Source organism: Pipistrellus kuhlii, unplaced genomic scaffold, assembly GCF_014108245.1.
Source record: "Pipistrellus kuhlii isolate mPipKuh1 unplaced genomic scaffold, mPipKuh1.p scaffold_m20_p_2, whole genome shotgun sequence".
Classification (NCBI taxonomy): Eukaryota; Metazoa; Chordata; class Mammalia; order Chiroptera; family Vespertilionidae; genus Pipistrellus; species Pipistrellus kuhlii.
In genome coordinates this window covers 28,155,773-28,171,206 of record NW_023425515.1, presented here as the reverse complement: position 1 = coordinate 28,171,206, position 15,434 = coordinate 28,155,773, and the positions used below count along the sequence as shown (strand labels likewise).

Here is a 15,434-nt window from a genome sequence, read left to right as displayed (position 1 = left end):
GGCCAGCTCCCCAACCCTCATGCAGCATTCTAATGAAGAAACTGGGAAATATAGAAAGGTGTCTTATTTTATTGCTCACATGGACTGGCTTCCATTTTTTTAAAATATGTTTGTATTGATCTTTTTAGAGAGGAAGGGAGAGGGAAAGAAGATAGAAATATTGATGATAGAGAAACATACATTGGCTGCCTCCTGTACTCCTCCCCCTACTGGGGATCGAGCTCACAATCTAGGGCATGTGTCCTGGGAAGGAATCGAACCAGGGACCTCTATGGTGCATGGGTCAATGCTCAGTCCACTGAGCCATGCAAGCTGGTCTAGCTTCCATTTTTTAATAGCAACACTTGTCTGACATGGAAAAACATGGAAAGGAGCTGATTATTTGAATTGTATGTCAAGCTTTTTGTTTTAAGTAAAGTTTTAATGAATTTCTTCTTAAACTCCAAGACTTGTTAATACAGGATTCTCTTCTATGGAAAATTGAGAACCCAAAAGAATAACCGCTGTACAGAAAACCAACAGTACAAAATAGTCTTTAGGGTTTTCGTATTCACTTCCAGTGTCACATATGTGTTGGCAGTGCCAATACAAACACACACACACACACACACACACACACACACACACTGGTACATTTAGATAGAACAATTATTTTATTTGAGGGGGAAATGTAGTTAGTCAAATGGTTGTAGGTTTTTTGTTTTGTTGTTTTTTTTTTGTTTTGTTTTGTTTAATATATTGTTTTGATTTTTTACAGAGAGGGAAGGAGAGCTATGGAGAGCTAGAAACATCTTTGAGAGAGAAACATTGACCAGCTGCCTCTTGCACACCCCCTACCAGAGGTTGCCTACAATCAAGGTACCGTGTTTCCCTAAAAATAAGACATCCTCCGAAAATAAGACCTAGCGCATGGAAAGATAAGACATCCCTGAAAATAAGACCTAGCGCAATTTTGGGAGAAAAAATTAATATAAGACACTGTCTTATTTTCGGGGAAACAGGGTACATGCCCTTGACCGGAATCAAACCTGGAACCCTTTAGTCCAAAGACAGATGCTCTATCCACTGAGCCAAACCGCTTTCAGCTGGCTGTAGTTTTTTAACTGAATCGACCAGTTAAGTCAGAAAACACAGAGGTAGTCAAAAACTAGTTGAAGGAGTAGCTCAAACAATCCTGAAACAAATTTGTTTCTTATAACCATAATCAATATTAGAAATGACAGCAGCTAGTCTGAAAAACAATTCGTTAACCGTGTGCTGGCCATTCGAAGAAAGGTCAGGTGTACTCTAGAGATCCTAATGTGTGACAGGGAAGGCTCTGTCCTCTGCGGCTTTAATTGAAGGGAGCTAACGCTAATTACAGACCTGGATTGCATTCACCTAGCAAGGATGAGAACAGCCTGAACTGGTCACCTGTAACTTTCCCGGTAACTGAAGGAATCCTTCCTCCCTGAGTTTTTAAAGTTATAACAGATTTCATCAAGAAATGCACTGCCAACATTTATAGTGTTCATCTGAACCTGTTAAAGTGTGTTAAATATTGATATTCAATGTAAGCATTTAAAATGGTCTACTAGCCAAATAATAAACTATGCTTTCTACCCATTAAAACTATAGGTGGAGGAGGGAAAAGTCTATTAATCAAGGATTTACTAAGTCAAAACTAGCGGTCATGCTTGTAAAACCTTTAGGGTAGTGTGCTGCAGAACACCTCCTGCAAGGGTGTGTTTAAAATACCATTCATATGGCATTCAGGAATGCAGTAAGCAAGGAACTTTCGAAGTACATGTATTAGCCCATTTCAGATGATGAATGCCCCTCGGAGATAAAAGGAAGCAAAGAACATGTTCATCAGAGAAGCTGGCTCAGTGTTGATTCTGTCTTCCTGAAAAGCACATGCAAGATTTCCACGGAAAAATGCAAGGGAGTTTTCTGCACCTAAGCCTTCTTCATCACACATCTGGAAATATTTGCATTTCAAAATATACACGAGGGCCCCAAACTAGCATTATTAATATTTTATTAACATGTTAGTGCAGTATTCCACTAACCTTGGAAAATAGGATTAAATGGGATATTTTTTATAATTTATCTGCCTACTAGAAAAAAAAACATTTAATGTATATGGATGTATATGTGGAGGCCCAATGTTTAAAAGTCATGCATCTTGCAAGATTTCATTGCTGTAAATAACAGATTTTAACTTCTCAGCTTTGAAGCATGACAATAAATCCGGGTAATGCCTTCTGTGGCACTGTCTAAACAGTGACTGCTCCACAGAAGAGTTCTGAGGGACTCCGCTCTGCCCTTCTGCCTCCACTCTGCAATATCTAAAGTTCAGAAAGAGTCTCTAAGGGTCCCCACTGTTTGAAGCCCCAGTGAACTGAGCTGCCATTTGTTCTTTAGAGAACTTTCCTTTTTAGCTGTGACTGTCACATAGCTCCAGGCAGCTTCTCTGCTTTGCGGCTCCATATGCAGCAGGTGTATAGAGGACTATTTCACATTGGAATGCGGCAGTTTGGGGGAAATGGTGGAATTCTGAAAACTTGCCTTTGAATGGAACCTAAAAAGAAAATGTGGTTATTTTGAAGTTTTAGAGAAGAAAAAGAATAGTAGAACTAAAGTGAGCTAGATCCTTTAAGAGGCAATAAGACAGCACAGTTTCAGAATTGTCCTCTGGTGAGCTTTTGCATGATGCCTGAAATCATGATATATCTGCCTCAGGAGAAAATACTAAAACGCATTCATGTACTACATGCCATTTCCTGAGAGAATTAACTACTGGCCTTCATTCTTTACAACCCAAATCTGTTTTTACAAAACGTCAATGCTTACTACATTAAATCCTATATGTTTCCTACCCATTTTCAAGAAGCATCTTTTCATTGTTTCAATATTTTATATCTGCAATAACACTCAGTAATGACTGAAGCAAAGATGGGGTAGCAATGTTCATTGTCGGAAAGATGAGTAATAAAATCATCAGCGTACAAATGATTTTTTAATTAGGTTTTAATCTGTGTATTTAGGGAACTTATTTCTGTGTGAATTCCACACTGATAATTTTTATCTTGGTGCCACAGCTGCAGTCACTAATGGCAGATGCTATGGACACCCTCGAAGGAAGAAGAAACGATAAAGAACGTGTGTGGAATGCAATCCAAAAGGTAAAACTCTCAGCTGAAGGAAAAAAGATATATGATTCTCAAAGCAAATGTCCATCTTGGGTCAAGTCTATTTAGAAGATAAAAAGAAAGTTCTTTGGGTTGTTTTAGTCTTTGTTTTCTTTTTTAAATAAATGCAGCACTCTCTCTCTGGAAGTGTAACCAAAATCAAAGATGAATTTTTTAACCAGTTCCCTCGGGTCTGCTTTTTTTCTAGCAGGCTGTAGTCATATGTTTGTATGGGCCTTCTTACCATTGTCATTTTCATGTTCTTCTTTTATTTTCTGCTTCTTCATTATTGGTTATTATATATATATATAAGAAAGCTATAATAACCAATAATGAAGAAGCATAAAATAAAAGAAGAATATGAAAATGATATATATTATATTGATTTTTTTACAGAGAGGAAGAGAAAGATAGAGAGCTAGAAACATTGATGAGAGAGAAACATCGACCAGCTGCCTTCTGCACACCCCCTACCAAGGATGTGCCCACAACCAATGTACATGCCTTTGACCAGAATCGAACCTGGGACCTTTCAGTCCACAGACTGATGCTCTATCCACTGAGCCAAGTGGGTTTTGGCTATTATAGCTTTCTAAAAGCCCTTCCAGCTCTAACCAGTTTGGCTCGATGGATAGAGCATTGGCCTGTGGATTGAAGGGTCTCAGCTTCTATTCCAGTCAAGGGCATGTACCTTGGTTGTGGACACATCTCCAGTAGGAGGTGTGCAGGAGGCAGCTGATTGATGTTTCTAACTCTTTATTCCTCTCATTGAGGTTTCTAACTCTCTATCCCTCTCCTTTCCCCTCTGTAAAAAAAAATCAATAAAATATATTTTAAAAATAAAATAAAGTAAAATAAAAACCCTTCCATCCATGTTCAGTCCACTTGCCAACCCTTTCCCCCACTTTTTATCACTTAAGGAAAAAATGGCTACTTTTCAGGGAACTACAGAGAAACTAGCACACTGTGAAGAGAAATAACACACTGGTTATTAGCTGCAGAGGAAGATCCCTTCATTGGCTAATGGGGTTGAAATGCAGTGACCACCAGCACTGGCCACCAATGCTCAGGTGGCTTATGTGATACCACAGAGCCCTCTGACAATATAGGAGTGAGTAATATTGAGTCTCCAGTCCAGCTAAAAATAATAAATTCTGTTCAATCTATTCCCCACTCAGTCTCCTCCCATCACTATGAGAACCTACAGGGAGAACTGGTACCAAGAGATGGGAGAGGAGCAAACCAAAGAAGCCTTCACTCTAAAAGGTAGCAGTCAGCCATGAGGAATTCTGGCACATCCAAGGAAATGTGTGCCTTCTGAACTCATTCAGAGGTGCTATGATAAATGTATAAAACAGAAACTCACTGAACTCGGCCAATATTTGTTGAATATTTACTATGCCAGAGAGAACAGTAGGTGTTAAAGACTGTGTTGGAAAAGACAAACATAGTCCCTGTCTATATAGGTCCTCCATCCGGAGAAGACAGTTATTAAAGAACTAGACGCCTAATGCACAAAATCCATGCAAAGGTAGGCCTTTGCAGTCCCAGCTGCCTCGTGGCCCTGGCTGCCTCACAGCACCATAGCCCCACCCAAACCCGCACCTGCCTTGGCCGAGCACTGCCTCTGTCCAATGCCACACACCCCCACTTCCCCACTTCCACAGAGGCCCCCTATCTATCGCCTCAAAGAGGGTGGCCTGGGCTTCCCTCTTTGGGGCAATCACGGAGCCCCCCAATTGATTGGCCTGTTGGCCAGTAGCCTGGTCCCTCCGTGAACAATCATGGGTCAATGGTGGGCCCCCAGATCAATTGCATCACACCTGCCTTGGCTGCCCTAGCACCAGTGTGTGTTATAGCATGGTTGTTCCTACGGTGGTTCTGCTGTTTGGTCGTTTGGTTGATTTGCATATTATGTTTTTATTATTATAGATTACTTATAAGTTTACTGAATATTCTTGTGAAAAAGTGAATGTTCAATGATCTATAGAAACAAATAGCTCAGAAAAGCCAAAAGTGATCTTTATACAACATTTATAGTCTACTTAGTCATTATTGGATGAAAGGGAGATTTCTAAACAAAAGGAATAGTTTGTACCAAGAATGCAAAGAAATCACGGCAGATTCAAAACTGGCAAAGACACAAGGAGCATATTTCAAAATGAAGTAGAGGCAGAAACCATCTCACAGAAAGACTTATAAATTATGTCAAGACATAATGTACGCGTGTGAGACACCTCCTGGGCTGTAGTGGGAGAACAGATTGAGGGTCTACAGAAATGTGGGGAGGTCAGTTCTCAGGTGATGGCTTGATCTACAATGGAGGATACTGAGAGGGCAGTTACAACAGTAGAGAGAAGCAGACTGATACAAGAACCATTCAGGAAGCCAAATCAACAGGCCTTGTCGTTCACTGGGTGCCTGTGGGAATTCAGAGAATATAGAGAATTAAGAATGATGCCCACATATTTGGCCTGAACCACTGGGCAGGGAATGGAGAGAGAACTGCTGGTGCCATTTACTTGGGAAGCAAACACTGTTGGAGGAGCAGCTTTTGGCAGAGAATCTGAACTACTTCAGAACCCAGCTGGGAGACAGAAACCATGCCCGGTATTTGAACGGGGATTTGATATAAAAAATGGTTAACTAAGTATGAAATTGTTAACGAGGTACCTGAGAAAGCAAAGGAGAACAATAACTTAACACAAAGAAAGCATTAGAGGTGGCATCTACCACCCATTAGTGCTAGAAGATCAAGGTGAAGATGTTGGAATTGCTAAAACAGAAACTCGAAGAAGGAACCCTGCTGGGCTAACACTCAGACCTCCCACTGGGAGGCGCTGCCTAGCTGGTGCTAGAATCGAAATCGCTGAGCTTAAAGGAGGGGTCCTGAAGGGCTGAGACCCGGTTTCTGAGGAGTGAACACTAAACCACTGTGCTGTAGCATAGGGGGGACAGGGAAGAAGGAGTGGTAATGAAGGTAATTCTGATACGACAGGAAGGAACATGTTCCTGCAGGGGGAAAAAAGCGCTGCTGAAAAGATGCTCACAGGAACCCCAATTAGCCAGAAAGTCAGCGTCAAGTAAACAGAAAACAGCAAGTCCCTCTCTTGCCCTATTGACAGAGACTAAGAGCTAACAAAATAGAAGTAGTGTTTGCAGAGCTCTAGCTCCCTCATCAAAGAACTAATTGTGGGCTTGGAATTGAGAGACAATAGACAGTAACTGACACAAAGGTACCATGAACTTACAGTGCTGCCAAGATATCCAAGAGGAATACAAAAGCCTGGAGTTCTGGATAAAAGACTAAATAGTCATTGTCAAATTGCTTTCAATGGAAATCATTTGAGTGGCATGGCTGAGAAAGAACGCTAGTAAGAAGAGAGGCTGTAGGAGCACATTCAATCTTAAGAGAACCCTACAAATGAGACTAAGAAGAAATGGCAAGAGAGATGGGAGCTGTGGGTAAAGCAAATCCAATTCTGATGAGAGTCACACAATATAATCAAATATTTCTGTTAGCTACAAAAATAATCATTTAGAACAAAGGTTAGCAAACTCCTAGCTCTCAGGTCAAAATTGGCCAACCACCAATTTTTGTAAATCAAGTTTATTGCACATGTTTATGCAATTAATTTACATACTGTCATCTATGTCACCTTGGTCAAGTTGAGTAGTCACCACGAAAACTGTATAGTTCACAAAGCCTAAATCATTTACTATCTGTTCCTATACAGAAAAAAGTTTGCTATACCTTGGTTTAGAGCAGTGGTCGGCAAACTCATTAGTCAACAGAGCCAAATATCAACAGTACAACAATTGAAATTTCTTTTGAGAGCAAAATTTTTTTAACTTAAACTTCTTCTAACGCCACTTCTTCAAAATAGACTCGCCCAGGCCGTGGTATTTTGTGGAAGAGCCACCCCCCAGGGGCCAAAGAGCCGCACGTGGCTCACGAACTGCAGTTTGCCAACCCCGGGTTTAGAGTATTACCCTTCACAGAAATATTTGTATTTGTAAAATAATGTCATAATATTTATACTTTTGCAGTACATAAATAACGTTTGTACAGTGATATTTATATTTCACTACATGACAATAGAAGAGTTCAAATATAAAATTCCAATGACCAGCCCAAAAGGTGGAAGACAGATTGACATTTACCTATATCTGTCGACATCTTAAAAACAACCACCAATTCTACCTCATTCTCAGCTAGTTTTTTCACACTCCCATTCGTAGAAACACTGAGCCTGAAGCTATCCACTTTGCCCCTATTTTAGTTAGATTTTGCTGTGTTACAAGTCACCCCAAATATATAGTGGTTTAGCAGCAATGTGCTCCTTTCTCATGGTTCCATAGACTGACCAGGTGGTTCCTGCTCAGTGTCTCAATCAGGTGGTTTTAATAACTAGGGTCATTTTAAAGCTAAAATGAACTGGACTCCAGAATGGCTCACTCATATGGCTGACAGTTGACACCAGTCAGCTGAGACCATTGACTGAAGTGCCCTAATGTAGCCTTTTCCATGTGACTTCAGGGCTCCAAGAGGCAGCATTTCATGACAAGGAAGATAGAAACCACAGTCCTTTCAAAGGCTAGTCCCAGAAATGGCAGAGCGACTTCCACCATACTTACCAGTCAAAGCTGTCACAGGCAAGCCTAGATTCACAGGGTTAGAAGAATAGATTTCACTTCTCTCTGGAGGGGGATATGTACATTCAATGAGAGAATGAAATTATAGTGTCTGTCTAGGAGACAAGCTCCAGAGACAAAGCTGTGACTCTCTGGGCTGGAAAACTTGCAAGCAAGCAAGCAGGAGGCAAGAGGATAGTCAAGTCAAGGCCACTGAGATTGGAACGCTACAGAGCCACTCCACCCAACCACTGGGTGTCTAGAAGGACCCACTGGTGAGCAGCCAATCTTTCCAAATTAAAAGCCCTGGAAATGATCCTAGCTTTCTAAATGGAAGCTCCTAAGAGGTGTTTAGGAAGATGTGAACGTGAAGGAACAGGGTGCCAAATTTTTCCCAAGGGCTTTTAATTTGGTTAATGTGACTCTACGAAGGATGATCCTATCACTTTCAGACAATTCCAGTAGCAAGTAAGTAATTTCCTTTTATTGCTACAGAGTTAATTGGCGTGTGCAGAAAAAAAAAAAATTGAAAAAAAAATTGTACAAGCTACACTGTGTTCTGAGCCCACTAGAAGTTGATATCAGCATCACCACCTCTGAGATCTGTTATCTGTAATAGAAACAGCTGTTGCACCTAATGAAAACACTTGAAATTTTCATCAGAAGCAGCAGAATTATAGCAGCACCTCCTAGTTCCACATAGTTATAGGGACTGTCAGAATCCCCATTATCTAACACAGTGTTTAGAGCTCCACTTTGTTATAGGTCTATAAAAAGCCTAGCAAGATGAAATCCCATCCGTGAGCATTGACCTCCTGTCTATATTTTGTTTTTTTTGAGATTTCACTAACAACCCAGAAAGAAAAAAAAGTATGAGATAGTTGTTGTTTTTTAACTCACTAGAACTAAAGTGCATTCTTTATAAAGTTTTAGGCTATTTGCTTTTGTTTTCGTTTGGCTTTACAGAGCATTATTTTCTTGCTGGTAATTAACTCAAGAAAGATATATTCATGTTGGTTTAGCTATATATATACAAAAATGAGCAGGTTATGTTTAAAAAAAAAAGTAAATTTTCTTGTATTGGCAAGTCCCTTGCCACAGCAAAACTCTTTAATTAAGACTGTGACACTTTACTTCATTTTAGTCTATAAATACCTGAGAAAAACACTCTTTTAAATATCTCACAAGTCCTGTTAACACACAGCTCATTCATGCATTCATCAAACATTTACCCAGCACCTCCTCGGGGTCCAACTCTATTACAAGCAGTGCCCTCATGATGTTTTCACTTTACCAGATAAAAGTAGGCAATACACCACCTAAAAAATCTGGAATGTATTATAAGTAGTAAATATTATGGGTAGAGGAGACAGGAAAAGAAAATGGGAAATACCAGATGATTACAACTGCAATACAATAGACAGGGCAGGATCCACCAAGGTGACTTTAAAGAAATAGCTGAAAGAAATGCAAACCTTGCAAATAGCCGGTGAAAATCATTCCAAGTAAAGGAAACAGCAAATTCAAAACCTGAAGATTGGACATGCCTGGCATATATGGGGACCTGCAAGGAGGGCAGTGTGACTAGAGTAGAATGAATAAGAGCAATAGGAAATGAAGCCAGCAAGCAGAGGACTTAATGCTTTGTCAAATAAGAAAATAATCTAAGCTGCTGCTTAGAATAGATTAAAATACCAGTAGTTGAGTGATGAGATCAAGGTTGTATTCTTAGGGCACATGCCCAGGTTGTGGGCTTGATCCCCATTGTGGGTCAAGCAGAAGGCAACCAATCAATGATTTTTTTCTCATCCCTGATATTTCTATTTATCTCTCTCTCTCTCTCCCTTTTCTTTCTGAAATATATATATATATATATATATATATATATATATATATATATATTTAAAAAGAATAGATTGAAGAGAGCAAGGTTAGAATCAGGGAGACTAGCTAGTAGGTTATTACAATGATATGATACAGGAGAGTGGTTATGGTGGCTTGAATCCAAGGTTGGATGGCTTGAATCTTGAAGGCAGGTGGTGGCAGTGGATGTGAGAAGTGAAGAAAAGGAGAGAGCCTAGTACAGAGAGAAAGAAAAAAAAAAAAGAAAAAAGAAAAAAAAAATGAACTAGCAATTTGGAGACCTGGCCTGTCACCATTAGCTCAGAAACCACTTCCTTTCTCTGGGCCTCCATTTTCTTATCTAAAATAAGATATTGAACTAGAAGATTCTAAGTCTCCTCCTAACTCTGAATGAATTAAGTGTTGTTGTTTGTTGTTTTGAAAGCCAGACTTTCAAGATGAAAGAATAAGAGTTAATGTTTACTAAGCTCTTCATGAGTGCCAATACTCTTCTATTCACTTTACATATCTCACTAATCCTCACAGGAAGTAATGCATTAAACAGGAAGCTTAGCAGTGTGTCTAAAGTCACACAGTCAACAAGTAGTAGAGCCAGTACTTGATCTAGACCTTGATAGAATCCCACATTGGGTTCTGCCTGAAAATTTCTGACTTACCAGCATTGTTTTGTGTATAGATGAGCATTCAGGTGTGAGGCCAATGGAGAATTTCAATAACCTGTAACCAAAATGGAATTTGGCCATAAATTAGCCTAGTTGTCATGTCTTCAATTCTCAAAATAAATTTATTTTAATCTGAGTAAAAAAAAAAAAGTCTCTAAGGAATTTTTGACTTAGTATACCTTTTAATCTACCTACCAAGAACTCTCCTTCTCTGTTCCTTCCTTTTTAATCTATAACCATAAAGAATATACAGCTTAGCCCTGGCCAATGTGGCTCAGTTGGTTGAGCATTGTCCCATGTACCAAAAGGTCACCAGTTAGATTTCCAGTCTGGGCACATGCCCAAGTTGTGGGCTCAGTACCTGGAATGCATACAGGAGGCAACTGATTGATGTGCTTCTTTCACATCAATGCTTCTCTCTCCCTCTCCCTCCTCTCTCTCTAAAAAAAATGCAATAAAAACATATTTACAAAAAAAGAATACACAACCTAAGTCTGCAAATCTTTGACCATTAAGTCAGCTCCCATTCATGAAACTTTAGGCAAGTCACAACCTTTTAAGAAGCATAATGTATTTGTATCCTTACCACCTTCAGAATCTATGATTTTGTGTTTCTTAACATTGAATCCAAAGGCCTATTAAAGCTTTATAAACTAGGCCTGAAAATAAATAGAAAAAGGAGTCTTTAGAAAAAAAAAATTATTTAAAAAAAATGCACCAACTGTTAAGTTGGAACGTTTCTATTTTTTCTCACCAGACAATCAGTTAAGAGAAATAGTTAAGCACACTCTGCTGCAACTTAGAAGAAAAGTTACTTGCTCTTCACTCACAAAGTCTAAATTTTGCACTGAGAAGATCAGAATTTAATCTCGTCCAACAAAGTTTTTTTCTTATTCTGATATGCCTCTGGATCACTGATGTGAGACTAAATGAGAGAATGAAACTGTTATTTTAAAAGTAATGATAGAAATACCCTAGCATATAATTATGGTCCTGTAAATTTTCATGAAAGTAATGCTACTTTTATATTTCATCGAATATTATAATATCACAAAGTACATCATGATCTTCAATGAATCCTACTAGTGCAGTATAGGTAGATATCTTTAAATCATCCATATGAACTTATTCAAAATTATTTAGCTTTTTATGTTCCTTTTTTAATCTGAAAATCTTAACTTATAAATCACACGTACACAGAAATGACATTCATTGATATACTAATTTGGTCTGTTGGGATGAAAACGGGAGAGAATTGTATGTCACTTAGCAACGCTGTTCTGTTCCAGGCTGATACAGGCAAAGCAAGCAGGGGAGAATACAAATCTGGGAGATGGGCCAGGGGCAGTTGGTTGAGAAGGGAGGAGGAAGAGCAAATTGGAGCATTATATTTACTTTCCACATCAGCATTCCAACCTGAAATCCTCCCAGAAACCCTCCTGAGAGAGACTGCACAGGCGGCACCATCATTCACTGGCCAGTCATTTGGTCTGACTAATCTGTGGTTAGGGCATGCATTTGTGTCTCTCTGAAAGTACTGCTGTCTTTTCAGAGATTCAGCAGCCGTACCACTCATTTGCAAGTTTTTTCAGCAATCGGGCTTTTCCTGTGTGTCTTGTTCTTTAAAGAGTCTCTGCAGATTTATTGCAATTTGATTATGAATCTTCTCAGCTTCTGGTTACGGGCTTTGGCATTAGCATATCCCCAAATTCCTTTACAGTGCGTGCTCCAAGCACTGCTAAGCAGTTCTATCCATGGCAAAATGCAAATCATGGGGAAATCTAAGTGCTGATTTCTGACCATGCTGGGGGCAGGGTGGGGAAAAGCTCTGAGGAAGAGAAGGGAGGCAAAGCCCGAGGGGATGAAGAGGCCACGTGCAGGAAATACTAGTAAATCCCTGTGGTTCCTGGAATAAATGAGTTTGTGCCAGTAGGTGTCCAGGTCAGTAGCTGTAGTAGGGGGGCCTCCATCAAAGCCCAGGCAAACCTCTTATTGTGGTCACAGGCTGAGCCCTGGGGCAGTCAGACCTAATTGGAAGACCTCATTCTCAAATGTTACCAGGTCTAGCCTGGAGAGTACAGAAAACCAAATGCTTTGGTTCTGGCCATCTCCCCCAGCTACAGAACATATCCCAAATCTAAATGGCACATTTCAATTATGTAAACCAAACAGCATCTTTCTCATTTGACTTAAAGGAAAAAGCATATGGTTAATTTGTTACACATTTTCAACAAGTGTAATTGCTAATCACTCACTGTCCACCTGTACATGGACATTCCTCAAAAATTTGGAAGGCCTCTATTACATACTTTATTGGCAGGAAATATTTTCTTCTAAAATGTTGTTGATTTTGCAGGAAACTTCTGTATATTAGTGGAATCCTAGCATGGCCTGCATCTAGGGAGCATATATTCAAAAGTTTTGCCATTTTTAACCAGGACTTTATCAAGGGCCAAACAAAACTAATTGCCATTGTGCTCTTGTCCTATATAATAAAAGGCTAATATGCAAATAGACTGAACAGTAGAACAACTGGAACAACTGAACAACCAAACAATTGGTCACTATCATGTGCGCTGACCATAGGGTGTGTGTATGGAACATAGCAGGTGTTGGTCATGGAGGAATGGTGGAGCAGGTGAGCAGGGGCACCAGAGCAAGGCAGGGCACCAGTCACTGTCATCGGAGCGAGCCTCTGGTGATTACTAGAAAGTTTTTGCTCCCGTGTGCCAAAATGCTGTCCCACAGCCTGTGCTGGAGCCACTGCTCACACCCGCTGCTGGTGCCCGGTGCCAGTCCCAATCCTCAGCGCCATCAGCGGGTGCAAGCAGCAGCTGCCAGCCCTGATTACCCTTGAGGGCTTCTCCACCTCCCCCTGCTCCTGAGGGGTGATCAGGGCAGCAGCCACCACTTGCACCCACTGACGGCACTGGCCTTGCTTGCACCCATTGCTGGTGCCAGCCCCAATTGCTCCACACCATCAGCGGGTGCAAGCAAGGTTGAGGTTGATGCCATTAGCTTGTGGGAGTGACAGCAGTGGGAGCGGGGCTGCCAGGAGACAGGGGACCAAGAGTCACAGTGGGAGGGGCCATGTGGGGTCTCAGAAGATGGGCTGAGATCCACCCCTGTGCCTACTGCAGCCTTGCAGCCCACGGTTCCTTTCAAGGTGCACAAATTCATACACTAGGCCCCTAGTACTTAATAAAATACTATAGCTCAACAAATTATCAAGCTATGTTAGTTTTTGAAGCTTGCTTTCAAATAGCTAGAGCAATTGAAACAAGGCATAGAAAAATGTATCTCCAATAAATAAGTTAATAATGTAATGATGACAAATATCATCAGTGATTACTATTGATCTTTTAGTGTGTGCCAAGCATTTCAACAAGTTATCATTTCAATAATTGCAATAACCCTATGAGGGACATGTCACTAATTCTCCACTGAAAGATAATGCAAAGGAGCATTGTAGAATTAACAATGGAATCAAGTCCAAGTTTGTATTGATAGGGTTTGATTTTGAGTCAGATTATTTGTGTTCAAGGCTCTATTCTTAATCATTAGCTAGACTGCTTAAGTTCCACCAAATGCAGATACTAAAGGTCAATGGCATAAAGAACATGGTCTGACCCTAGCTATAAGATAACCAAGGAAACCACCTTTGAGTCTGCTCGTGGGCAGTGAGAGGGATTAAAGCGCTAGAGACTATTGCAGGCATTCTTTGACTTTCTCTAGATCACAGCTCACTGGCCCAGCAGAGGACTTATCCAGACTGCTTTGCAGCAGCTCCCTGACCAAATCCAAACCTTGCCACACACTATCTCCTTAGATCATGCTCCTCTTACTGTCCTCCCTCATCATCCCTCCCTTTGTAGACATATCATGTATAGGTTGGCTGTTCTATCTCACCATTTTCACTTCTGCTACAACATCAAAACTTTAAGAAAACAGCTTGGAAGCCTCACTGTTCCTGTAGTGGACTTACTGTCACTCTGAGGGCCACTGTCTGGTGAGTTATCTGAATTAGCATTCTGAAATACACCAGGTTCTCAATGAAAACACAAGTCCAGAAGTACATATTGGCATAAGCCTTCCAAGCTCTAACCTCACATCACAGAGCCCTGGGGCTGGGATTGGACAACATATTGTTAACCTGCTTCACTTCCTGTGATCTCTCTTTCTGCCTGTCTCACTAAGGAGATAATATAGGGAGGCTACTAACCCAGAAACTAGAAATGCTCATGTTACTCCAAACCTATCGATGTTTTTACCTTTGTAAACACTTTTCAAAATGCATCTTTCAGAAGTTCAATGAAGTATTCTGACATGAGGTAGAAGAGTATATATCTCAAGTGTATTTTGAACTGAAGAGTAAGTTTGCAGTTCATTCTTAAAGTTACTCTGTTTAAAATACCAAAAGTATTTTCTTACTTGACGGCCTAGCACTTTGTTGCATGTATTTTATACATTAAGTTTTGCAATCCTTAGTAATTCTGGAGAATAACAGAATAATAGCTTATACCACTTGGTAGCTAAATGAACCATAGGACATCTTGCATTCTGTATTAAACGTGGGATTAATACAGAATTCAGAGCAATTGATTTGTAGCTCATTCAGTCTTTTAGAGTGCATTCATTATACCTTCCATCTTTTTAGAGAAGGGCACAAACAAAAATGCATTTATATGCATCCTTAGAAGGATATATGAGTCACTTGTTATTCTGATTATGACTTTCTTAAAATGGTGCATGTAGAAGAGGAACAAGAGTGTAATCTAAAACACTACAAATTCTGTAAGCACAAACAAACACATTTTTCTTAGCATCATCCAAACTGAAAAGCTTATGTGAACTCTGCTAGAATGACTTTGTGCTGGATAAAAGACTGTGGAGAGGAGCATGAGATGGCTGTTGAGGAGGTGACATTGGATCTGTGTTAGAGAGATTCTAGCCTAGAGATTAAATTACTGATTTAAGAGGCTTTAACTTCCTCAGACCTCTTAATTGGAGAGAAGATCCTTCAGCTCCCAAATAACTCACTTTATCATATTGTTAAAGAAATTTAGAAGCAACTGGGAAAACTAATTCAGGAAATAAAAGT

The 15,434-nt window shown here is 40.1% G+C and overlaps 1 protein-coding gene across 1 annotated transcript in view; it reads left to right on the top strand.

The window, feature by feature from the left end:
* The window catches only part of SPATA16 (spermatogenesis associated 16), a 197,691-nt gene that overhangs the window by 169,080 nt on the left and 13,177 nt on the right, over positions 1 to 15,434 (top strand). The window contains 1 exon segment of the mRNA XM_036447738.2: positions 3,084 to 3,167. Within this exon segment, the coding sequence (XP_036303631.1) occupies positions 3,084 to 3,167 (84 nt within the window).